The sequence below is a fragment of the Mesoplodon densirostris genome, chromosome 7 (assembly GCF_025265405.1).
Source record: "Mesoplodon densirostris isolate mMesDen1 chromosome 7, mMesDen1 primary haplotype, whole genome shotgun sequence".
Lineage (NCBI taxonomy): Eukaryota > Metazoa > Chordata > Mammalia > Artiodactyla > Ziphiidae > Mesoplodon > Mesoplodon densirostris.
In genome coordinates, this window is record NC_082667.1 from 38,836,660 (window position 1) to 38,863,360 (window position 26,701).

The window sequence follows — 26,701 nt, forward strand, 5'->3', positions numbered from 1 at the left end:
AGTAATATTCCATTGTATATATGTGCCACATCTTCTTTACCCATTCATCCAATGATGGACACTTAGGTTGTTTCCATCTCCGGGCTATTGTAAATAGGGCTGCTATGAACATTTTGGTACATGTCTCTTTTTGAATTATGGTTTTCTCAGGGTATATGCCCAGTAGTGGGATTGCTGGGTCATATGGTAGTTCTATTTGTAGTTTTTTAAGGAACCTCCATACCGTTCTCCATAGTGGCTGTACCAATTCACATTCCTGCCAGCAGTGCAAGAGTGTTCCCTTTTTTCCACACCCTCTCCAGCATTTATTGTTTGTAGATTTTTTGAGGATGGCCATTCTGACTGGTGTGAGATGATATCTCATTGTAGTTTTGATTTGCATTTCTCTAATGAGTAAAGATGTTGAGCATCCTTTCATGTGTTTGTTGGCAGTCTGTATATCTTCTGTGGAGAAATGTCTATTTAGGTCTTCTGCCCATTTTTGGATTGGGTTGTTTGTTTTTTTGTTATTGAGCTGCATGAGCTGCTTATAAATTTTGGAGATTAATCCTTTGTCAGTTGCTTCATTTGCAAATATTTTCTCCCATTCTGAGGGTTGTCTTTTGGTCTTGTTTATGGTTTCCTTTGCTGTGCAAAAGCTTTTAAGTTTCATTAGGTCCCATGTGTTTATTTTTGTCTTTATTTCCATTTCTCTAGGAGGTGGGTCAAAAAGGATCTTGCTGTGATTTATGTCATAGAGTGTTCTGCCTATGTTTTCCTCTAAGAGTTTGATAGTGTCTGGCCTTACATTTAGGTCTTTAATCCATTTTGAGCTTATTTTTGTGTATGGTGTTAGGGAGTGATCTAATCTCATACTTTTACATGTCCCTATCCAGTTTTCCCAGCACCACTTATTGAAGAGACTGTCCTTTCTCCACTGTACATTCCTTCCTCCTTTATCAAAGATAAGGTGACCATATGTGTGTGGGTTTATCTCTGGGCTTTCTATCCTGTTCCATTGATCTATCTTTCTGTTTTTGTGCCAGTACCATACTGTCTTGATTACTGTAGCTTTGTAGTATAGTCTGAAGTCAGGGAGCCTGATTCCTCCAGCTCCATTTTTCGTTCTCAAGATTGCTTTGGCTATTCGGGGTCTTTTGTGATTCCATACAAATTGTGAAATTTTTTGCTCTAGTTCTGTGAAAAATGCCAGTGGTCATTTCATAGGGATTGCCTTGAATCTGTAGATTGCTTTGGGTAGTAGAGTCATTTTCACAATGTTGATTCTTCCAATCCAAGAACATGGTATATCTCTCCATCTATTTCTATCATCTTTAATTTTTTTCATCAGTGTCTTATAATTTTCTGCATACAGGTCTTTTGTCTCCTTAGGTAGGTTTATTCCTAGATATTTTATTCTTTTTGTTGCAGTGGTAAATGGGAGTGTTTCCTTGATTTCACTTTCAGATTTTTCATCATTAGCATATAGGAATGCCAGAGATTTCTGTGCATTAATTTTGTATCCTGCAACTTTACCAAATTCATTGATTAGCTCTAGTAGTTTTCTGGTAGCATCTTTAGGATTCTCTATGTATAGTATCATGTCATCTGCAAACAGTGACAGCTTTACTTCTTCTTTTCCCATTTGGATTCCTTTTCTTTCCTTTTCTTCTCTGATTGCTGTGGCTAAAACTTCCAAAACTATGTTGAATAAGAGTGGTGAGAGTGGGCAACCTTGTCTTGTTCCTGATCTTAGTGGAAATGGTTTCAGTTTTTCACCATTGAGGACGATGCTGGCTGTGGATTTGTCATATATGGCCTTTATTATGTTGAGGAAAGTTCCCTCTATGCCTACTTTCTGCAGGGTTTTTATCATAAATGGGTGTTGAATTTTGTCGAAAGCTTTCTCTGCATCTATTGAGATGATCATATGGTTTTTCTCCTTCAATTTGTTAATATGGTGTATCATGTTGATTGATTTGCGTATATTGAAGAATCCTTGCATTCCTGGAATAAACCCCACTTGATCATGGTGTATGATCCTTTTAATGTGCTGTTGGATTCTGTTTGCTAGTATTTTGTTGAGGATTTTTGCATCTATGTTCATCAGTGATATTGGCCTGTAGTTTTCTTTCTTTGTGACATCCTTGTCTGGTTTTGGTATCAAGGTGATGGTGGCCTCGTAGAATGAGTTTGGGAGTGTTCCTCCCTCTGCTATATTTTGGAAGAGTTTGAGAAGGATAGGTGTTAGCTCTTCTCTAAATGTTTGATAGAATTCACCTGTGAAGCCATCTGGTCCTGGGCTTTTGTTTGTTGGAAGATTTTTTATCACAGTTTCAATTTCAGTGCTTGTGATTGGTCTGTTCATATTTTCTATTTCTTCCTGATTCAGTCTTGGCAGGTTGTGCATTTCTAAGAATTTGCCCATTTCTTCCAGGTTGTCCATTTTATTGGCATAGAGTTGCTTGTAGTAATCTCTCATGATCTTTTGTATTTCTGCAGGGTCAGTTGTTACTTCTCCTTTTTCATTTCTAATTCTATTGATTTGAGTCTTCTCCATTTTTTTTCTTGATGAGTCTGGCTAATGGTTTATCAATTTTGTTTATCTTCTCAAAGAACCAGCTTTTAGTTTTTTGATCTTTGCTATCGTTTCCTTCATTTCTTTTTAATTTATTTCTGATCTGATTTTTATGATTTCTTTCCTTCTGCTAACTTTGGGATGTTTTTGTTCTTCTTTCTCTAATTGCTTTAGGGGCAAGGTTAGGTTGTTTATTCGAGATGTTTCCTGTTTCTTAAGGTGGGATTGTATTGCTATAAATTTCCCTCTTAGAACTGCTTTTGCTGCATCCCATAGGTTTTCGGTCGTCGTGTCTCCATTGTCATTTGTTTCTAGGTATTTTTTAATTTCCTCTTTGATTTCTTCAGTGATCACTTTGTTATTAAGTAGTGTATTGTTTAGCCTCCATGTGTTTGTATTTTTTACAGCTCTTTTCCTGTAATTGATATCTAGTCTCATAGCATTGTGGTCGGAAAAGATACTTGATACAATTTCAATTTTCTTAAATTTACCAAGGCTTGATTTGTGACCCAAGATATGATCTATCCTGGAGAATGTTCCATGAGCACTTGAGAAAAATGTGTATTCTGTTGTTTTTGGATGGAATGTCCTATAAATATGAATTAAGTCCATCTTGTTTAATGTATCATTTAAAGCTTGTGTTTCCTTATTTATTTTCATTTTGGATGATCTGTCCATTGGTGAAAGTGGGGTGTTAAAGTCGCCTACTATGATTGTGTTACTGTCGATTTCTCCTTTTATGGCTGTTAGTATTTGCCTTATGTATTGAGGTGCTCCTTTGTTGGGTGCATAAATATTTACAATTGTTATATCTTCTTCTTGGATCGATCCCTTGATCATTGTGTAGTGTCCTTCTTTGTCTCTTCTAGTAGTCTTTATTTTAAAGTCTATTTTGTCTGATATGAGAATTGCTACTCCAGCTTTCTTTTGGTTTCCATTTGCATGGAATATCTTTTTCCATCCCCTTACTTTCAGTCTGTATGTGTCTCTAGGTCTGAAGTGGGTCTCTTGTAGACAGCATATATATGGGTCTTGTTTTTGTATCCATTCAGCCAATCTGTGTCTTTTGGTGGGAGCATTTAGTCCATTTACATTTAAGGTAATTATCGATATGTATGTTCCTATTCCCATTTTCTTAATTGTTTTGGGTTCGTTATTGTAGGTCTTTTCCTTCTGTTGTGTTTCTTGCCTAGAGAAGTTCCTTTAGCATTTGTTGTAAAGCTGGTTTGGTGGTGCTGAACTCTCTCAGCTTTTGCTTGTCTGTAAACGTTTTCATTTCTCCATCAAATCTGAATGAGATCCTTGCTGGGTAGAGTAATCTTGGTTGCAGGTTTTTCTCCTTCATCACTTTAATTATGTCCTGCCACTCCCTTCTGGCTTGTAGAGTTTCTGCTGAGAGATCAGCTGTTATCCTGATGGGGATTCCCTTGTGTGTTATTTGTTGTTTTTGCCTTGCTGCTTTTAATATGATTTCTTTGTGTTTAATTTTTGACAGTTTGATTAATATGTGTCTTGGCGTATTTCTCCTTGGATTTATTGTGTATGGGACTCTCTGTGCCTCCTGGACTTGATTAACTATTTCCTTTCCCATATTGGGGAAGTTTTCAACTATAATCTCTTCAAATATTTTCTCAGTCCCTTTCTTTTTCTCTTCTTCTTCTGGAACCCCTATAATTCGAATGTTGGTGCGTTTAATGTTGTCCCAGAGATCTCTGAGACTGTCCTCTGTTCTTTTCATTCTTTTTTCTTTATTTTGCTCTGCAGCAGTTATTTCCACTATTTTATCTTCCACCTCACTTATCCGTTCTTCTGCCTCAGTTATTCTGCTATTGATCCCATCTAGAGTATTTTTCCTTTCATTTATTGTGTGTTTAATCGATGCTTGATTCATCTTTAGTTCTTCTAGGTCCTTGTTAACTGTTTCTTGCATTTTGTCTATTCTATTTCCACGATTTTGGATCTGGGAAATAGAATCTTGGATCATCTTTACCATCATTATTCTGAATTCTTTTTCAGGTAGACTGCCTATTACCTCTTCATTTGTTAGGTCTGGTGGGTTTTTATCTTGCTCCTTCTCCTGCTGTGTGTTTTTCTGTCTTCTCATTTTGCTTATGTTACTGTGTTTGGGGTCTCCTTTTTGCAGGCTGCAGGTTCGTAGTTCCCGTTGTTTTTGGTGTCTGTCCCCAGTGGCTAAGGTTGGTTTAGTGGGTTGTGTAGGCTTCTTGGTGGAGGGGACTACTGCCTGTGTTCTGGTGGATGAGGCTGGATCTTGTCTTTCTGGTGGGCAGGTCCACATCTTGTGGTGTGTTTTGGGGTGTCTGCGGACTTTTTATGATTTTAGGCCACCTCTCTGCTAATGGGTGGGGTTGTGTTCCTGTCTTGCTAGTCGTTTGGCATAGGGTGTCCAGCACTGTAGCTTGCTGGTCGTTGAGTGAAGCTGGGTGCTGGTGTTGAGATGGAGATCTCTGGAAGATTTTCGCCGTTTGATATTATGTGGAGCTGGGAGGTCTCTTGTGGACCAGTGTCCTGAAGTTGGCTCTCCCACCTCAGAGGCACAGCACTGACTCCTGGCTCCTCAATTTGGGATGATGTGTTGTCTATTCATGTATTCCACAGATGCAGGGTACATCAAGTTGATTGTGGAGCTTTAATCCGCTGCTTCTGAGGCTGCTGGGAGAGGTTTCCCTTCCTTTTCATTGTTCACACAGCTCCTGGGTCTCAGCTTAGGATTTGGCCCCACCTCTGCGTGTAGGTCACCGGAGGGCGTCTGTTCTTCGCTCAGACAGGGCAGGGTTAAAGGAGCAGCCTCTTCGGGGACTCTGGCTCACTCAGGCCGGGCGGGAGGGAGGGGCACGGAGTGCGGGGCGAGCCTGCAGCGGCAGAGTTCGGCGTGACGTTGCACCAGCCCGAGGCGCGCCATGCGTTCTCCCAGGGATGCCGCCCCTGGATCCTGGGACCCCGGCAGTGGCAGGCTGCACAGGCTCCTAGAAGGGTGGTGTGGACAGTGACCTGCGCTCGCACACAGGCTTCTTGGTGGCGGCAGCAGCAGCCCCAGCGTCCCACGCCCGTCACTGGGCTCCGCGCTTTCAGTCGTGACTCGCGCCCGTCTGTGGAGCCCCTTTAAGCAGCGCTCTTAATCCCCTCTCCTCGCGCACCAGGAAACCAATAGGGAAGAAAAAGTCTCTTGCCTCTTCGGCAGCTCCAGAGTTTTCCCGGACTCCCTGCCGGCTAGCTGTGGCACATTAGCCCCCTTCAGGCTGAGTTCTCGCCGCCAGCCCCAGTCCTCTCCCTGCGCTCTGACCGAGGCCCGAGCCTCAGCTTCCAGCGCCGCCCGCCCCTGTGGGCGAGCAGACAAGCCTCTCGTGCTGGTGAGTGCCGCTCGGCACCGATCCTCTGTTCGGGAATCTCTCCGCTTTGCCCTACCCAGGTATGTCGGGGAGTTTCTTGCCTTTTGGGAGGTCTGGGGTCTTCTGCCAGCGTTCAGTAGGTGTTCTGTAGGAGTTGTTCCACGTGTAGCTGTATTTCTGGTGTATCCGTGGGGAGGAAGGTGATCTCCGCGCCTTACTCTTCCTCCATCTTACCCGGCCAAATGACTCTTTGAGTTTGTCCTTCTTGGCATTGGTCCTCCTGAGTTCTTTTGACATAACCATAGTAATCTTTGCTATCTGGTATGACAAGGTATACCAGACTCATCAGGAAATCTTGTATGTTTCCTGCCGCAGGCTTACAGTAGCCATTTCTCTAAGATATTCTGGTTTCTGTTAGTAGGAAATGGTATTTCAAACCATAATCTGGGTGTTAAGGATAATTATTTGCTACTGGGTTGGTCTAATTTCTAAGTCTTTTCAGGGGATAGAGCTAGGAAACATTTATATGTTTTTAAAGATAAAGTATTATACCTCATGAGTTCATACTAGTGCTTTCAATTTAAATTCAGTGCTAGAGTTTTTGCATAACTTCTTTTAAATTACATGTGTATCTCCTTCCTTCCACACCAGAAATCCCGATTCTCAGAGACAGAGCGGATAATAACATTAGTATGCTTCATAATTACTCATTTGCTTTATCCTACCATGGTCTGAGAATAACAGTATTAATAGTATCATCACCAATACATTTACTGAAAAGTTAAATTTTTTTCCATTTGCTCCCATTTTAAAATGAATTGTATTATATTTACGTTATCAGAGCATGTGTAGTCTTTACATAGTCCCTTTTGTACACATACTTTTTGCCTTTGACCTCTGACTTCTACAAGTAGCTAAATATTTTGTGCTGATAACCAATTCTTATATGGATGTCTTTCTGGTCTTTTTCTTTTGTCTGGAGTTGTTCTCTTGTAAATATTTCAGCAACGCTCATAAGAACTATATTATGAGTATTTGTATGCTGATAGCAGCTTTATGTCCTTTATATTCGAGTTAGTTTTGCTGGGCATAAAATTCTTGGCTTACATTTGATTTTGTTGAATGTCTTAAATATGTTGCTTTTTTTTGGCATAAAGTTTCAAAGTCTGATGATAAACTAAATTTCCTTTCCTTCTAAGTCACTCTTTTTACTTGGATTTGTGAAAGATTTTGTTTTTTCTTTGAAGTCCAGTTATTTTGCCAGAATATGTCTTCATGTTTTGTGTTCTGAGTCTATATTATCAAGTGTGCATGTATGCTATTTTAATTGGTAATTTCCAATTTAAAAATTTCATGAATTTTTTCTTTAATCATAGTTCTTAGTATTTGTTTCATTTCCATGTATGGCTTGCTTCTTCTGGACTCCTGTTATTCCTGCGCTGGCTCTTCTTTGCCTGTCTTCATCATTTGCCACTTTCTCTTGAATCCTTTTTATGCTTTCTATTTCTGTTTTGGTTTTATATTTTGCTTTTCACTGTCTGTTTCTTTTAATTTAATATCCATTGTGTTTAGTTGCTCTAGAGTTTCTTCTAATTTAGTCTTTATTTCTGATTTTTTTTTCTTTTATTTCTAATTTGTTCCCAAGTCTCATTTCATTTCTGAGTTTCTCTAATAACTCGGCTGTTAGACTGGACAGAACCCTTCCTGGTTTCAGTGGTACTTCTTAGATTGATCTGTTGTTCTTTCCTGTAGTTTTGGAGGAAGAAAGCTAAAACAAGGAAGCAGAACAAACACTATACATTATAAGACTCTCTTGTGAATCTCTTGTTCTCCAGTCCATCTTATATCCATTTGTTCCTTCACACATTCGCTGATAGCATCTAGATCTTGTGATCGTTGGTGGTTTGGGGGTTTGATGGAAGGCTTTGTCCTCCAGTTCTGTCTTGAATGATGTTTTTGTGTTTTTGGTTTTACTATCTAGTTGCTCTATTTTTAAAAATATCATTTATATTGAAATATAATTCACATGCCATAAAATGCACTCTTTTAAAGTATGTATTTCAGTGTTTTTATTACATTCATAAAGTTGCATAACTATCTGATTCCAGAGCATTTTCATTCTGTGTGTTTTTGTGACAGGTTCTGTGTAGTTGCTACTACTGCCATGTTTCTAGGATTTGTTGCAACAAATTTGAACGTCCCTTTACCCCTTGCCTGTCCTATCCCACTCTCCAGAAGTAATCCATGTTAACAGGTACCTAATGAAACACTGTTAATTTTGTACCTGTACCATTCTTAACTCCAAACTATTTCCCAGACTATCAGTGTCAGAAAGGAAACTTGAACTTCCTTTGGTAATTTGTTGTTGGTTAAGAGGTGAGTTTTGTTGTTTTCAAAGGTGTAATCTCTTAATTTTGTATAACTACAGTGGCTGTTCCTGTATCTTCCTAATTTTTTTTCCATTAGTGCTCTAAGAAGCATGATTTTATACATAAGACAGGATGCATATTTTATACATAAGGTAGGAGAATATTTTATTCTTAAAATAGAGAAAGATTCAATCCAGAAAAATTTAGTTCTTCAGCCATAGCTTATTGTGAACACCAAATATTTCTCATTCTGTTCTGTACTAGTAGATATACATCTTTGAAAATAGTGATAGTATTATACTATAGTACTCTGTGCCTTTATACTTGTTTGGTCTTTTTGTTTAATAGTAGTTGTGTGGTTATAATAGAAGCCGGTCACTATGATTGCAAAGCACTTTGCAAATATTAAGATTAAAATGAGGTGAAGAGGAAGGAAGGTGAAGAAACATGGGCCAGGGGTAAACTAGACAGATGTCCCTGCACATGGAGCTTGCTAGTCTGGTGACTTCAGTCTTCTCTGTGAAATTATGTTTGAGTAGGACTTGAAATATGGATAGGGAAATTTTACCTTCATTTATGTTATCACATATATTTGAATAACAGCAACAAAAGGAAGTCAGGGTGAGAGTATATTCTTGTTTTATGAAGAACATGTGATAGAGCATGGTTGTGTTAAGTTGCCTTGAGCCAGCCACATTTTCCCGTGGAGTTTTCCTATCCATCAGTAATGTGTATGTATCATCTTTGATTCTATTGGATATTTTGTGGTATTCTTGGGGATGTCAACAAACAATGAATGTGAATTCATTTATGATTTCCTGTGATGTTTGCTTTTTTTTTTCCAGGCAAAAGGCGGAGGTTATGAAAGTGAAGATGCCTATCAAAATGCAGAGCTAGTTTTTCTAGATATCCACAATATCCATGTTATGAGAGAATCTTTACGCAAACTTAAGGAGATTGTGTACCCCAACATTGAGGAGACCCACTGGTTGTCTAACTTGGAATCTACTCACTGGCTAGAGCATATTAAGGTGGGTATGTTATTATTTCTTTAAACTATCATAGAATATCAAACAAGGACTTTCTCTGCCCTTTTGTCTATATCGGCTCTTTTCTTACAATTGAAGTCAAGATGAAAGTACCTTCTTAAACAGTGAAAAATTGATAACTGCTTTGATAATTAGAACTACTTTTAAGTTTTGGTGCCTGAATGAATTAGTTTTCTGTGTTATGCATTTGGTTCAGTTGTACTTCTTTTTTTCCCTCTCTTTCCCATCCTATCTGAATTCTGCCCATCCTTCAGATCCCAGCTCATATTTCATTTCTTCCATGAAGTCTTCCCAGATTGCATTCGTTTTCATTTTCTCTGAACTTTTCACTTTACTTTTGCTTTCCAGCTAATCAGGTGTTACCATGCACTTGATTTAATTACTTTTATGTGTCACCCAACATATATTGCTAATTCATGGAGAGTAGGACAGGCTAAATCATATTTCTTCTTTGTCCCCTCAGGAGCCAGGGCAGCACTATATGATATGAATAAAGCACTCAATAAATAATTGTTGCATGGCTTGTGAAAACCATTCTGGTCAGTCACATGAGGTGAAGTAGTTAAATGAAGGATACCATTTGAATGCTAAATGATTTGGAGACTACGATGTGAACCCTAGCTTGCCTAATATGTTAATATATATAATGTTTGAAGCACCAAATGTTATTTCAGTTAATATAGTTACAAATATTTTCAGATAGTATCTGAATTTCAGTAAGAGACCTTACCAAAATACAGATTTCTATAATATATATGACCACATATATTCATATTATGAAATAAATGGAAATGAGATTTTTCATGTTAAGAAGGAGCAGATTGTACTCACATTAAAACCTCTAAAACTAAGACAGAATTGAAAGCTAAATTGACCTAATGACAATTATAGACTATTTTGATTACTGTTTCTCTTCTAGAAACATAGAAGCTTGAATGTAGCAAAGTGTATACACACTCTTCTGTTAAAGATAATGGTCATGGGACCATCTGTTGCATTGTATGATGTATAAGTAGAAAACCATAAGACTTGATTCAGAACTAACATAAATTGCAGCATTCTGTAAGTTCCAGGTCAATTTTTAGCAGGTACAACATTCTCTCCAAAAATCTGGCTATAACCGAAATATGTTTCCTTAGAAGTTTAAGAGGTACAGTTGTGTCTGGACCACTTTCTCCTCCCCCAGTCCTCACACCTGCAAGGCTTACCCACTTACTTTCTTTAAATCTCTGCTCAAATATCACTTTCTCAAAGATGCCTTTCCCAACCACTCCATATAAAATAGCAGTTCTTCCAGCACTCCCTAGACCTAGATGGTGCTTTTTCACTTACTGCCCTCTGACACACTGTGTATTTCTTTCTTTATTTGCACCTGGCTGGCCTCACCTAAGTAGAATGTAAACTTCGTTAAGCCAGCACTTTGTTCTGTTTGCTGCTCTATTTCCAACATCTCGAGCTGTGCCTGCCACATGGTAGGGGACTCCGTAAATGTTTATCTTTTGAATGAATGAATGAATCAATCAATCAATGAAAATGACCACTTTGGATAACTCTTTCTTGTCAGTCTTAACTCCCCAGCTGTTTTAATCCTTTGGGTCAGTGATGTGTAAGTTTGGATATACATTTGAATTTTAGGTAGAAGTTATTTAAAATAGTGAGTTAGGATTAGTGGAGAATGGGGACCAGGTGTTTGTTTTTGTTTTTTTTAATGCTCACAAATGACTCTGATGCATAGTCAAGATTGAGATTGCCTCAGAGTACCTCACTTCCAGAATATGCCTACAGTTATAATCAAAAGGAGGTCATCATGAGATTCTCTAAGCCTAGTATATCTTTTCTTTCATTCTTATCTATGTTTGTGTAATCATGCTGTTCTTTAAGTATGATTTGGCCATTGCAGAGAAAAATATGGCTATATTGTTCATTTTAAAGGATATCATACTTTGTGTTTCTTTTTTGGTTACATCTAATTCTGTCTAGTTTTAACTCAAGATCAGCTTCAGAAAAGGTAAATTATTTTACAGAGTCTCTGCATATTTTAAAAAAACCCTAAAATTATTTTAGATACCAGTTAAATTGACATGGTAATATATTGGTCCGATCAGAATTTTCCATTCATACTGATACAAAAAAAGCAGCTTACTCTGAAGTTTTATACTGTGCTTGCTGTATACTATATGATGTATATAAAAACAGTAGAATAAATGCTATAGAAGCTGTAGAATATTTTAAAATATTCAACTTTATTGCTTTCATATTCTAATTTGGTTAAGTATCATTGTTTTAAATAACAGGTAAGACTAAAGTTGGTGTATTATTTTTATTTAAATGGATGATGTTGGAATATTTGAAGATTCTCAGAAATAGATCTCTTTAGAACTTAATCCTTCTTTCCTCTTACTCGTATTTTTTATTTGTTTAGAACTCAAAGGCACCTTTTGTTTGGATATTTCATTGTGCGGATTAATAGGAGTCTGCATTTATGAGATTTTTTTTGTTTTAAAAGCAAAATTTATGTATCTTCTACCATTCACAAAAATTCTTTTTAGGAAGGGACTGATGTTTTTTTCTCCACATGGTATTGAGACAGTCATCTCTAAACAAAACTCTATTAGTAAATTTTGAAGAAGGAAGCGTTTAATTTTTAAAAAAATTAATTTAAAAAATCTGTCTGCAGCTTATTCTTGCAGGGGCTCTTAGGATTGCTGACAAAGTAGAGTCAGGAAAGACGTCTGTGGTAGTCCACTGCAGTGATGGCTGGGATCGCACAGCTCAGCTGACCTCCCTGGCCATGCTCATGTTGGATGGATACTACCGAACCATCCGAGGATTTGAAGTCCTTGTGGAAAAAGAGTGGCTAAGCTTTGGACATCGATTTCAGCTTGTGAGTAAAGAACCGTGACTCAGTGTATCACATATGCATGTCATGTAAGGCGTGTGAAAATCATGCCTTTACTCACTAGATATTTGTCTAAATCTGATCCTTTGTTTGAATGGGTAAACTTCCCAAGAGAACTTTGAGCTTGTTTTGGAAGCACTAGGTTATCCTGCTGTGGCTCTGCAGTCTGGAGCCAGGGTTAGCTGTTTGTCAGGCGTCTGGCCCAATCTCTTCCATACTCTCTATCGGGAATAGGAGATACCCTTCTGTGACTTGCACCTTCAAATGATAGTTCAGAGCAGCATGGACTGTTACGGAGCTACAGGGCGCTTCTAGCTTTTCCTGTAGACTTAAAAAAACGTGAGACTGGCCTATTATTCTTAATTTAAAGTAGCCCTACAAAGTAGCACTACTCACACAGAGGATCAGGGTCTAAAACAATTTAGACTTGGACTAAAAGAAATAACAGAAAAAATAATTTAATTTAGAGTTGGGAATAAAATAGCTTTTCTATTACCCTTCTTAATGACCATATGTATGGAAAGTGTTGCAGTTAGTTTTATGGAAATGACAAATTTTTGTGCCCTCTATATGACTTAAAATTTATTTTGATGATGTCGTTCGTATCAAATCTAAAAGTTGGAAGGGCTCAGAGTCCAGGCATTAACTGTTGAATGTCTTCTCTGGTGTCCCCGTGAAATGGTTGTTTGGTTTCTTCATTAACACCTTCAGAAATAAGCAGCAAGTCCCTTCCTGAGGCTGTCCAGTCTCACTGAAGAAAGTCTACCTACTACAAACTTTTTCTTCATAGTGAATTAAAATTTACTTCTCATTTTCTTACATTCCCCTTTGGAGATAAGAAGAACAAATATGACTACTAATCCAAATAAGATAGCCCTGCAAATATTTGAAAGTAGCTGTCTTCCTGGGTCAGTCATAATCTTCAGTTCTGGCAAAATGTCCATTTTCTTCAGTCTTTCCTCATCCTAATCCCCTCACCCTCCCCTTTGTCCTCTGGACTTTGCTCATGGCTTTCTACAAGTGTGGTACCCCAAAGTGTAGTAGTCCCTAAAATAGAGGAATGGGGTTATTATGTCCCTTTTAAAGGATACTATGCTTTTGTATTTGCTTTTTGTTGCAACATACTTTAGATTCATGTAGCTTTTAATTAAATAAACATTCAAGTGGTTTTTAGCTGTGTTTCTGCTAAACACTAAATTTGGAATCAGCAAACTTGGGAACAGTTACCTTGTAGGCCTTGGTTCCCATGTATGCCCATCCGTGGTATATGTTAGCTGTAATCATAGAATTTAGAGAGTGCGGAGCAGGAATATTTTCCCAGGAAAGAGGAGCAGTGTGAGCAAATGTCTCACACTGGGGGGGACTGAGTGTGGCTGGAGTAGAGTCGAGGGAGGGGCAGGTTTAGAAAATCTGGAGATGAGAGTTAAGATTGTTCAGAGACCTTGAAGCCCCTGAGAGTGTGATTTTTGGCAGCATTTTCCTAGATTAGCTGAAAGACTTTCTGAAATATGTTTGCTCAGATGCTGTCTCTAATGTTAACCGTTAGTATCCAGTAGCTACCAGCAGTGTTTATAAAAAAAACTTGCAAGAAACGGACATTTAAAGGTAGTCTGCTCTTTTGAACTTGAACTGTTAAATAACATTGGTCATCTGGAGTATCTATTCAAATAGCTCATGTTTTTCAATTCTCTATAAAATGTACTTACCATGAAAAGACCATTAAAAAAAAAAGAATGAAGTGTTAGTCAGCCAAAGCTGTACATTTTCATATAAATGTAGCCAAAATCATAAATATTTCAGACCGCTTGAAGTTGCAGTGGATTCCTAAATTGTTGACTCTGGTTACCTACTCCATTTTTTCCCCCTTAGTTGTTATCTGAAAGCAGAATTTGACAGTTAAAGGACATCTGATCAAGAGGGTATGCTCACATGGTTAATACAGGGTAATGATTCTCAAACTTTTTGATTTCTGGACCTCTTTCCTTTTTTAACAATTATTGATGACCCGAAAGAACTTTGTTTATATCTATCAGTATTTACCATATTAGAAATTAAATTTTAAAAATTTAAATATTATTTAAAGAAATAAATCTGTTTTCTTAGTCCATTTGGATGGCTATATTTCTCACAGTTTTGACGGCTGGAAGTCCAAGTTCAGAGTGCCAGCATGGCCTTCTGGTAAAGGTCCTTTTCCAGGTTGCAGACTGCCAACATTTTGCTGTGTTCTTGAATGGTGGAAGAGGGCTGGGGCCTCTGTGGGGTCTCTTTTTTTTTTTTTTTGTGGGGTCTCTTTTGATAAGAGCATTAATCCTATTCATGAGGATTCCACCCTCATGACCTAGTTAGCTCCTAATACCATCACACTGGGCATTAGGATTTCAACATGTGAATTTTGGGGGAACACAAACATTCAAACCATAGTACTATTATATATTAACATAAATAACATTTTAAAGAAAAATAACTATATTTTCCAAAACAAATAAAGAAGTTTAATGAGAAGAGTGGCATTATTCTACATGTTTTGCAAATTTCTCCAATGTCTGGCTTAATAGAAGATAGCTGAATTTCATGTCTCCTTCTGCATTCAATCTGTTGCAATATGTTCTGTTGGTTGAAGAAATGAGGAAAATCTGACCACACACAGATATGTAGTTTGAAACATAGAGAGTATTTTAATTTTTTTCAGGGAATTGTGGATATTTTTCTTTCATACTGTGCCAAAACTCGACAAATGGTAGTTTCTTAGCAGTTAATTGTAATGTGGAATCCAAAACTAACTCAATGAATTTTTCGTTGTTTGTTATATTAAATTCCTTTGGTCTGTCTTGCACTTAGAATAAATAGATCTCTTACCCATGCATGATTTTGTAACATCAAGTGTTGGTAATTTGGAAAATACTGGCTTACTGATTTACACAGCCCTTCCAATATTAATGCATTTCATTATATAATATAGTCACATTTGTTAATACCACTACTGATTTTATCAGAAAAGTATTATCAAACTCATTGTAGCAGATAAAAATTTCCCCCAAATCTAATTTTCACTCAAAAACTTGAATTGTATCATTGGTAACAAATACTGTCCATTGTTTTCCTTGAAGTGACGCATTCACTTTTGTACATTTTCAAAAAAATGTCTGCAAGATATTCAAGTCTTAATAATCATAGTTCATATATTGTTCTTTCAAGTCAAAATGATGTTCCATGAAAAAGCCGTGTTTCCTACCATCCTACTTAAGTCTGCAGCAGAAACATATTATGTGTATTTCCCATTTTGTTAATAGGATACTTAAAAAATTGTACTCAAATGGGGAGATTTAATAAAGTTAATAATTTTTACTGCTTCATCAAGGAAACTGGCTTAAGAGAGATTGGCTTTTTTTTTTTTCTTCTTCTTTAACTGCACGTGTTTGGCAGGGAATGGGAGGGAAGAATATAATAACTGCTAGTATAGATTGATTTCAATGCCTTGCTTCTTGATTCCTCCTAAGGTACCAAAAGTTTTCATCCTTCATCACTTTTACACCAGTAGTGCAAATGTCAACACATTGAAAAAGGCAAAACGTGTCTTAGTAATATTATAAAAATAGTTTTGAACTCACAGACCTGCCTTGCTGCCGGAAGTCTGTGGATCATACTTCTAGAATCACTGTTTTTGGGTACAGAGTAGAGGTTTATCTCAGTCATTGGGGGCAGAAGTTCTCAGAGGAGAAGAAAAAAATTGAGAAAGTAAGTGAGTGCATGCTTGAGGGGAGATGTCAAGCATTTTTAAAAAGTTTTCAAAGATTTGTGCTGTGATTCTTTTTGAAAGACAGTCTGGAGCTCAGATGCAACAGGTCCCCTTCATGCACTGGCCAAGGTGTTAAAGGAGAAGGGTGCTTCCTGAAGCTAGTGTACAAGGAACTGTTAATATTCAGGGCAAAATCTCCAGAAGAAAAATCTGGGCTCTGAGGTCTGGCTGCTCCTGTGTCCCATTATCAGCCTTTTAGGATCTGAGTTTTATTTACTAAACTGAATTGTAATTCCTGTTACAAGTGTCTCATGTTAGGAAATAAGCTGGCAGGTTGCACATTGAAATGTTAATAGAGATTTCTGCTTGGTGGGATTATGGTGATTTCTTATTTTCCTTGCAGTGCTCTTTTAAAAAGATATTCTGAATTTTTAAAGATATTGAGCAAATATTACTTTTCTTGGAAAATAAAATTACTTTCATTAAAAGCTGAAAAATCCCACAAAGCTCATGTAATATTTCATTCTTTGCTTCAGAGACTTGGCCATGGAGATAAGAACCATGCAGATGCAGACAGATCACCTGTTTTTCTTCAGTTTATTGACTGTGTCTGGCAAATGACAAGACAGGTAATTTATCTGGGATATCCATTCTTACATCTCTCTTTTAAGCTATCCAGTCAGAGTTGGATTTGATCACTGATTATCTTACATTTCATGTAAAATGGAAATTCTTGTAAGTTTTCTAGGTACTAGAACTATTACCTATTATTACATTATGAATTAAGTTAAAAGATATTATTTGGAGGTAGTATTAAACACTTGACAATTTGATTCCATTAGCATTTCAATGCATGGCATTGATAATAACCCCTGAGAGGTTTCCTCTTTTGTTTTGGACAAGTAGTGTTAAATAATGGCTTTATATTCACCCAGAAACTCATCTGTACATTGCTAAAGGAGGTGAAGAAATGAAATAGGCTAGGTAACTCAAGCGAAATGAAATCCTGTTTTAAGCACTTTTGATGGAAAAATGTATTTAGATGGAAATTATGGCAAGGTATGTATGTAATAGATTCAGTTCTTTTTGTTTTTAGGTATGGAGAGAGAGAGATTATGTTTTTTTAGACTTAATCAACATTCTAGCAAACGATTTGAAATATTACCGTAAATAGATTTAGTCTTTTGGAAAGATACCAGAGGAGATTGAAAAACACCTGATTTATTATGGGATCACTTCACTAATGAGGCAAGGAATTGGTGTCTTAAAAATGTTTAACTCAGGAAAAACAATCTCAGAAGCCAAAAGTTAGATACAGTTCATTGGTGTATTAGTTAATTTTTTTTTCAGTTAATTATTTATCCAAGAGTTTTATGAGACCTCAAACAACTGGGAGCCTGGTTAGTTTTTCATTAGACTGCCACAGGAATATAAAGTAGGGCAGTTGCTGGCTCTGCTTGGCTTTAGGATTGTGTTCTGGTTTCAATAAAATACTCTTTATTTCTTTAAGAGAAAAATGGTGATCCTCAAGTGAAACACATTAATTACATATCGAATAGTTTATTTTTCTCCCATAAGCATTTCAATTTGGGTGGATTGTTTTGAAACCTGCTGGCTTAAATGAAGTGTCGTAATAGATATGAGTACTGTTTGTTAAGGCTGGTATTTTAACACATGTGATACAAATGTGTATACAATTCAGTTTTGTTCTACAAATTAGGCCCTTGGCATACAAGGGGGAAGGGAGGTACAACATGCTTATTAGTTTAATAATGTTTACTGCTTCTTGGAGTAGGTTTGAATTTTTCCTTTGGAACTGCCTTTGAGATAGTGGTCGATATATTAGCTATTACAAATGCTTATCAATCCTTTTTTTGGGGGGGGTATTTGACCAAAAACAATAGGACCTACTTTTGACCATTATCAATCTTTAAGTAATATTTGACAATGTTGGTAAAAATCAAATATGCCATATCAAAGGACTACAGAAGTCATCATTGATGGTTAAGTGTACTGCTCTCTGGGGAACATACCTTGAAAGGAGCAATGTGTGTGAACTATTAGTTCTGGTATATTTGTTAGAAAAACAAAATCAGTCACATTTACCAATTGTTCACATAGAAGAGTACATGACAAATGCATTTCTTTCTAAGTAGTTGTGTTAACTTTTTATATGCTGTATATCTAGAAGCAATTTAACTCTAATTTTGAGCTTAAGTTAAATAATGAAATACCAGTTTAATCTTGTTTCATTGATAGAACTTAAAATACCACTATAGTTGTGAGTCTTTATTGTAAATGTCTTCTTATATTTTTCTGCATGATATTTTCTTCCTGAGCATTGAATGTGTTAGATAGTAATAATGTTTATTGGCAATCATCAGTTTTATGAATAATTGAATGTGCAGAGATTTAAATAGCAAATTTGTTAAAATGGGACCAATAATGTAATTAGCCAGATTCTATATCTCCTTCTGCCCTCATCCTCATCCCCTCAGTCCTGGGATCAGGAAGCAGTTGATAAAGGGCCCTTTAGATTTTAAACATGTAAGGAAACAAAATATTCCTCCTCTGCTCAGAATTTTAAAAACAATAGCAGCAGTTAGTACTCTATTTAGATAATGCTCTAAAATAATGCTATTTTAGTTTTGTTGTGAGGAAATGCTCACTGATTAAGCCATCTTCTCATAACTGAGATAATAGTTTTGCCACAAAGATGAAAGACTAATCATAGGCTTAGCTCCTTCGGCTTGCTATGTAATGAGTCAGGGTGCATTCATGGTTGGCTAATAAATAAGGCTGTTAAGAGTGTGTAACAGTACAGGAGATGGTGCGACTTCCCTGGTGGTGCAGTGGTTGAGTCCACCTGCCAGTGCAGGGGACACGGGTTCAATCCCTGGACTGGGAAGATGCCACATGCTGTGGGCTAAGCCTGTGTGCCACAACTACTGAGCCTGTGCTCTACAGCCTGTGAGCTACAACTGCTGAGCCCACGTGCCACTACTGAAGCCTGTGCGCCTAGAGCCCACGCTCCGCGATAAGAGAAGCCACTGCAATGAGAAGCCCATGCACTGCAATGAAGAGTAGCCCCAGCTCGCTGCAACTAGAGAAAGCCCGCACGGAGCAACGAAGACCCAATGCAGCTAAAAATAAATAAGTAAAAAATTAAAAAAAGAAAAACAGTACAGGAGATGGGATTTGTTCTGTAAATGAATGAATGGGATTTGACAAAGTTTCTTACAATTGATTGGCTTTATGTTGGCATGTGCTTTATTACCTGCTTCATTTGCTTCACAGCCACAAAAATTATTATTCAAGAATGAATTGTTCGAGAAGATAAATTGAGAAGATAAATTTGCCATGTTACTGTGCTTATAAATTTAGGAAACTTCAAGGCAAAGTTGTTTGCATCCCTGTCCCTTTTGCATGCAGTTCATACTGTTTTCCTCCACTATGGGGTAGGGATCATTCTAAGAAAAATTTGGCACCAATATTTATTTCCCAAATCCACGATCCAAATATTCATGGAATTCCTTTTCACAGTCCTATAAATGGTACAGTCCTACATAGAAGCTTTCAAATAATTCTTGAAACATTAGATGGATAGGATGGATTATACTAAATCCCTTACCCTCCTTCCTGGTATCTGTAATTGGTCCTTGATACATTCCCCCAAAATTGTGTTGTTTGTGTAATAGCAAGACATCCAGTCAAGCACTTGTCCTAGGTTAAAGAGACAGTGAATTTTCTTTTTTTAGAAAGAGGCTGCCAAAGTACTGGATTATAAGATATCCTGGTTTGAGTGCATGTTCCTTGAAAAGATAAGTAGGTTGGCTTTTAAATGATCTGCATGTCTGCCTTGGAATTTACTTTTGTGCATTGCTGACATTTTCTGGAGACATCGATATTTTTTTGTGTAATTCCTAAAAACAAAACTATGTTGTTGAAAATTTAAAGAAACATTTTCCTATGTTGCTTATGGTCATTTTTGGCAGAGAAAGACAAGTCAGAATTTATTAGGCTCAAGTTGAGGGTTAACTGATACAAACGGATGCAGAAACATCAAGATCAGACCATTCAGACTCTTACTGTACAAGAAAAGGAGATATTAGGAAAAATTATCTCAGAAAATAATTTTGAACAGAAGACCAAGCAGATAATACCATAATGGCTTAGAAATATATAGTCTTGAATATTGTTTAGCCTAATTTTAAGAAGTATTACAAAGTATCTGCCAGTATACAGGGATGAATATGCTTGAGAAGATTTCTTAATAATTTTGTGTGTTTGTGGTGTTTGATTTTGCAGTTTCCTACAGCATTTGAATTCAATGAATACTTTCTCATTACCATTTTGGACCACCTATATAGCTGTTTGTTTGGAACATTCCTCTGTAACAGTGAACAGCAGAGAGGAAAAGAGGTAAAACATGAGCCCTGACCCTCCTCCCTGTATCCCTAATATGTGCTTTCTCTACTAGAGTGCATCCTCTGATGGATTTCAGCTGAACAGTTGTTCTTTTGGATGATTCCTTTAGCTATATTTTATTTTATATGCTGTAATATGCTTCTTTCCATACATCTGAACCTGATCTATTTTAAAGCACCTCTGTTACAAGGCTGAACATGCTAGCCAGCTGTCAGTTGAGTTTATGGGTAGGAAGCAGTGTCTCCTAAAGAGAACTGAAGTATGTGGAGTCTTAGGAGTGCCCATGTACCTGTTACTCCCTGCAGGATGGAAATCCATCAAAACAGGTGCAGAAAAATATAATGAGCAAAAAAAAATATTTGAATGAATGGACAGCTCACTTCCCCAAATATATTCTGCATATGTATGAGCCATTTTAGGTTTTTTTAAAATTGTAAAATAATACCATAAAACATTTGAACACTGAAAAGATATTAAGTAGAAAGTTAAAATTTGTTACCCCACTAGCCCAGAGTTACCACTTTTAAGTGTTGATATTATTTAGAAGAAACCTTGTAAGGATTACATTTCAAGTTGTCTTCCTCAAAATACATCTATCCTATGTATGAAATTCTAAATTATCTTGATTAGTGTCTCCCTCTGCTTCAATTTTCATTCTAAAAAATGTGGCTATAAAATAGTTTTTTCATGCTTTTCTATAAAGCCTAGTGACAAAGAATGCTTGCTCTGGAGCCAGGCTGCCTGGGTTCAAATCTTGGATCTTTGACTAACTGTGTGGAGTTGGGCAAGTTAATTTAGGCTTCTGTAAAGTAGGGATAATAGTACTTATTTACTTAAGTATGTAAATACTGCTTACTGTTGTGAGGATTACATAAAATAAGCCATACAAAACACTATAATAACTGCCATGTAGTAAGTGCTTCCTAGACTAGAAATTCCTTGTCAACCGATATTAAATTTTTTAATTCACCGTTACATCTTCAGTATGTAGCATGCAGTAAATATTTCTGTGCATAGTAGGCAATCAAGAATTTACTGAATGTCTCATAAACAGTTGACATTTGTATATAAAGCTATGCATTTACTTACCATAGGACCTGGTAATCACACTACTGGGTATTTATCCTAGAGAAATAGAAACTTTTGTTCCCACAAAATTCTGATTTTCTTCCCACAGATGTTCATACCAGCTTTATTTACAGTGGCTGAAAACTGAAAGCAACCTAAATGCCCTTCACCTGTGGTATTTCTATATGATGTAGTACTACTCAGCAATAAAAGAAACAATTATTGGTACAAAAAAAGAATTTCTTGCATGTTAGGTAATTAATAGTTCCAAAGATACTTTCATTTTTTGAAAGCCTCAAATAGGATTCACTATATCTTTAAAAAAAGAAATGTTTTAAAAACTGAGCCATAATTTGCATTCCATAAAATTCACTCTTTTAAAGTGTATAATTTAGTGGGTTTTAGCATCTCTAGAGTTGTATAGCCATCACCACCATTAATTTCAGAACACTGAAAAGAAACCCATACCTATTAGTAGTTGCTCCCCATTCTTCTCTCCTCTCAGACCCTGGCAAACACTAAACTGTCTCTTGATTTGCCTCTTCTGGACATTTCATATAAATGAAATCAGTCAGGGTGTGGCCTTTGTGTTTGGCTTCTTTCACTTAGCATAATGTTTTCAAGGTTCAATTTGTAGCGTGTATCAGTGCTTCATTTCTTTTTATGACTGAATAATCCATTGTATTGATATACTGCATTTTATCCATTTATCAGTTGATGGTCTTTTGGGTAGTTTCTACTTTTTGGCTACTATGACTGATGCTACATTGAACATTTGTGTACTGGGTTGTGTGTGCATGTGTTTTCACTTCTCTTGGGTATATACCTAAGAGTGGAATTGCTGGTATGGTAACTCTGTTTAACTTTTTGCAGAACTGCACAGTTTTCCAATACTCTCTAATTTTAATCTAAGTGGGGCTGTCACCACAGTGTCTTGAGTTCTCTCTCCCTCTGAAACAATTTAAATGAACACAATATACCTCTTTACAAATTCCATCTAAAGTATAATTAGCTTATATAATGGAGAATCTTTTTCCTTCTTATAGAATCTTCCCAAAAGGACTGTGTCATTGTGGTCTTACATAAATAGTCAGCTGGAGGACTTCACTAATCCTCTCTATGGGAGCTATTCCAATCATGTCCTTTATCCAGTAGCCAGCATGCGCCACCTAGAGCTCTGGGTGGGATACTACGTAAGGTGGAATCCGCGGATGAAGCCACAGGTATATGCCCTGCAATATACAATGCGAGTTTTTATCCATGCAGTTGTATGAATTACATTCATCCCCTTTAAAGCAGCTAGAAAAATTATCTGTGCATATTTCACTTTTTCATGTTAACAGTTTTAATTGCATAGTAGAAAAAGCACTACATAGGGATAATCAGTACACTTGGTTCTTATCATGACTCGCTTGTTTGGCCTTGGACAAGTCAATTCTGTTTTGTCTTTTTTCCCCTCTTCTATAAAATGAGGGCGCTGGACTAGAGGTCTTGTTTTAATAGGCTGGAGAAAATAGCTTTAGGAAAGTTAAAAGCCTAACAAAATTCTGGTTGATTTTTTTAAAATGTTATGGAATATTTACTGCTTAGAACTGTTTAAGACTAAAAAGTCTGCAACTAAATGACAGGAAATCTTTCAGTATTGGCTTTTAGATTACATTGTTACTTAATTATTTGTTGTATTTGGCTAAGTACCAGTTTCAGGGTATTCTGTGGAAACACTTGGGGGCACTAGGGAAGCCAGTGAAAAGAGCAGTGGTGTCAGAGGAGTCCCTGAAATTAATTTTCACTGATGTTCTAGAAAGGTGGGTGTGGTCCCCATAGCTGAAAACACACACATTGCAGCATTTAGGGAAGGAGCTCTATACTGGAATGACTTGACTTTGGGTTTGTTTAGGATTGCCTAGTTAAATAATTTTAGGGTGTGCTGCTCTTGTAGGAGCCCATTCACAACAGATATAAAGAACTTCTTGCTAAACGAGCAGAGCTTCAGAAGAAAGTAGAGGAACTACAGAGAGAAATTTCCAACCGATCAACCTCATCCTCGGAGAGAGCCGGTTCTCCTGCACAGTGTGTCACTCCTGTACAGACTGTTGTGTGAGAGGACTACTGGTTGGGGCCATCGGTCATTGCCATGAACTCTGAGTACAATGGCAGCTTCATGAGGAGAAAGTTTCTGAATACAGAACCCATCTGTGAGAGAACTTAAGTCACTTTATTTATTTTAAATCTCTCTAGGATGAGTTTAGAACTGTAGCAGTGCAGGTGGTTTAAGTGAAATAACCCCACGTGTAATTACATGATTATGACACTAATCTTATAAGTCACCCAAAGAATATTAAAATGCTTCAGTCCTGGATCCACAGTGGGAACAAGTTTCTGATTTTAAAAGGAAAATGCTGTCTCAGAAATTTTGGTGTGTGGTAAAATCAAAACACAAGCTACTTCAGAAATATACTTCTTGATGGAAGAGCACTCATTGCACAGAAGGAGGAGCATCAGTTTTCAAACCAAACCAATACTGACATTTCATGGCATTATACATACTGGGCCTCAGTGTCATAATATCATTTGATGCTCCTTTGCCCATCATGGGTTTTTCCTTTTTGTAGTAAGTGATTTACTTTCACCATTCAAAACTCGTGTTCTTCATATAATAAGGAAAAGTCTTGAGGATATTATGGTGTAGTAATAGTTGAAAATTATTGCTGTCATTATTTATGTACTTAATTTAAGATGTATTAGATAGCTGTTCCAAAATGATGCCTTAGAGATGTTCTTGGGAGGAGGCTGGAGAGGAGAAAGTGGTAGCCGTCCAGGATTTCAAAGCATTCCACATCTTTCAGATTAGTTTCCATTTGCACAATTACTAGAAGCATCATGAAACATATTTAAAAAACTCATTATCTGCCCTACTTTATTTTAGTTACATTTTTTTTTTTGAGCACAGAGAAGTTAACTGGCAAATTTTGAGGCAGTATTTAAAAGTTTAGTAGGATTCACTTTTTTTCTGAAGTCTGTATAAATAGCATATGGTGAGAAGTACTGTGTTCAAATTTTATATGAAATATTTTACTTTTACTTTTCTCTGAAAATTCTGTGATTCCACTGAATGATTAAGTCTACCAAAGAATTTATTGCATGTAAAAATGTATTACAGTCTCAATGCCAGTAAAGGAAATCCTGCTTCACTTTTTGGCTGCTACAGTAAGAATTTAGCGCTGGTATAAACACTTGACTCCCTGGTGTCTATTTTACTCTGTATAAGAGCCATATGTTATGTACTGTAACACAAAGGAGCTTCTTGTCCCTTGGGTCTTTAATTAAAAGAAAATTTCAAATGACTTTTAAACTTTGTCCTTGTTCTAAGTTGTTTGCCTTAAGTTTCTTTTGCAGAAATGTTATTTGGAATTTTTTGAGGAAAGGGGTGTTTCATAGCAGCTGCTCTAAGGGAAATGTTCAGTTTGATCAGATAAATCAAATACTCAAAATCAGTGTTTTTTCACTTGTTAACTCATTAGTCTGAACCTTTTGCCCTGCTCTTGGTTTTGCAATGAGTAAGTATAATTTCCGTTATTAGTACATCCAATATTAGCAAAATTGGTACCAAAATGATTTGATCATTGAAATTTGTTATAAGAAAATTTATAACAGTATTTAAGTGACCAGTCTGTCAGTATTAAAGCTAAGTTTTCTATTCCAAATATTTTATAAATCCATTCTCTCTCTGCATTCTACTGTTTCCCTCCCTTAAGCCTTCTTGGTCTGATGCCACATAAAAGAATGTAGATGACTGAAGAGGTTTAAGAATTTAAAACTTCTAGTCTTAGTACCCTCATATTCACTTTAAATTCCATTCAAAGCAGTCTAATTCCATTCAGAATCTAAATTCCATTCAGAGCAATCTAAGTGCAAATCTATCACTTCTCCTTTTAAAACTTTCCAGGGGTTTCCTTTTACCTTTTGCAGGAGTCTCCAAGTGGAGTGCCTTTAAGATGATCCTTTAGTGAAGACATCAGCATCATGGTGGCACCAGTGCTTCCTTTTCTCTCCCTTTGACTTCTAACGAATCAGACATCCATAAATGGACACAAGTACCTCTGCACAGCATACCAGGACACCTGAGAGAGATTCATCCGTGTATCTGAAATTGGGTGAATGAAACCTCAAAGGAGGCTAGGGAGCCAAGGGAGATGTGGTGACACTGGCTGTGGCGGCAGCAGCAACCTGTCCAGCAGAGGAGGTGGAAAGTGAAAAGGGTAAGTATAAGTCTACTCAGCTTGTGGGCTGCAGTTGGAGGGTCCCATTGCTTTTCAGCGACACCCCAGATTTCTGAGGAGAGATCTCCATGACAGACCAGTAATGAGTAAAGGAACTGAAACAGTAATCAAAAGAAATCCCAACACAGAAAACTATAGTACCAGATGGCTTCAGTGGTGAACTCTACCAAACATAAAGAAGAATGAACACAATCTTCCTCCAAACACTTCCAAAGTATTAAGGAGGAGGAAAGTCTTCCAAAGTCATCTATAAGGCCAGCATTACATTGATACCAGAACCAAATGAGGATACAAGAAAACTACAGACCAATATCCCTGCTGAATATAGACACAAAAACTCTCAACCAGATATTAGCAAACCAAATTCAAGGACACACAAATAGGATTATATACCATGAGCAAAGTGGGACTGATCCCTTGTATGCAAGGATGATTTAACATATGCAAATCAATAAATGTAATAATATATCACATCAATAAAATGAAAGAAAAATTACATGATCATTTCAATAAATGCAGAAAAAGGATCTGACAAAATACAACATCCTTTCATAATAAAAACCTTAGATTGGGTAAAAAAAAAGAATATACCTCAATTTAATAAAGGCTATGTACCATAAGCCCACAGCTGTTAATGGAGAACAATTGAAAGTTTTTCCTCTAAGATCAGGAACAAGACAATGATGCCCACTCTCACCACTCATATTCATTATAGTATTGGAATTCCTAGCTAGAGCAACTAGGCAAGAAAATTTAAAAAGGCATCCAAATCAGAAAGGAAGAAGTAAAATGTCTCTATTTGTGATGATTTGGTTTTATATATAGATAATCCCAGAGTCAACCAAAACACTTGGGACTAATCAACAATTTCAGTAAAGTTCAGGATACAAAATCATCACACATAAGTCAGTTGCATTCCTTTACACTAATGATGAAGCGTCTGAAAACAAAATATTGATAAAACTATC

General features: G+C 36.8%; 1 protein-coding gene across 6 annotated transcripts in view; it reads left to right on the forward strand.

Annotated features, from left to right (window-relative positions):
- The window catches only part of MTMR2 (myotubularin related protein 2), a 121,326-nt gene extending 96,521 nt beyond the window's left edge, over window positions 1-24,805 (forward strand). For all 6 annotated transcript variants that reach the window (XM_060103962.1, XM_060103965.1, XM_060103961.1 and 3 more), the window contains 6 exons: window positions 9,119-9,304; window positions 12,000-12,206; window positions 16,494-16,586; window positions 20,266-20,379; window positions 22,500-22,676; window positions 23,393-24,805. In XM_060103962.1, coding sequence (XP_059959945.1) covers window positions 9,119-9,304; window positions 12,000-12,206; window positions 16,494-16,586; window positions 20,266-20,379; window positions 22,500-22,676; window positions 23,393-23,554 — 939 coding nt within the window. In that variant the 3' untranslated portion in view covers window positions 23,555-24,805. The remainder of the gene's footprint in view (window positions 1-9,118; window positions 9,305-11,999; window positions 12,207-16,493; window positions 16,587-20,265; window positions 20,380-22,499; window positions 22,677-23,392) is intronic.
- The last annotated feature ends 1,896 nt before the right edge of the window (window positions 24,806-26,701 follow it).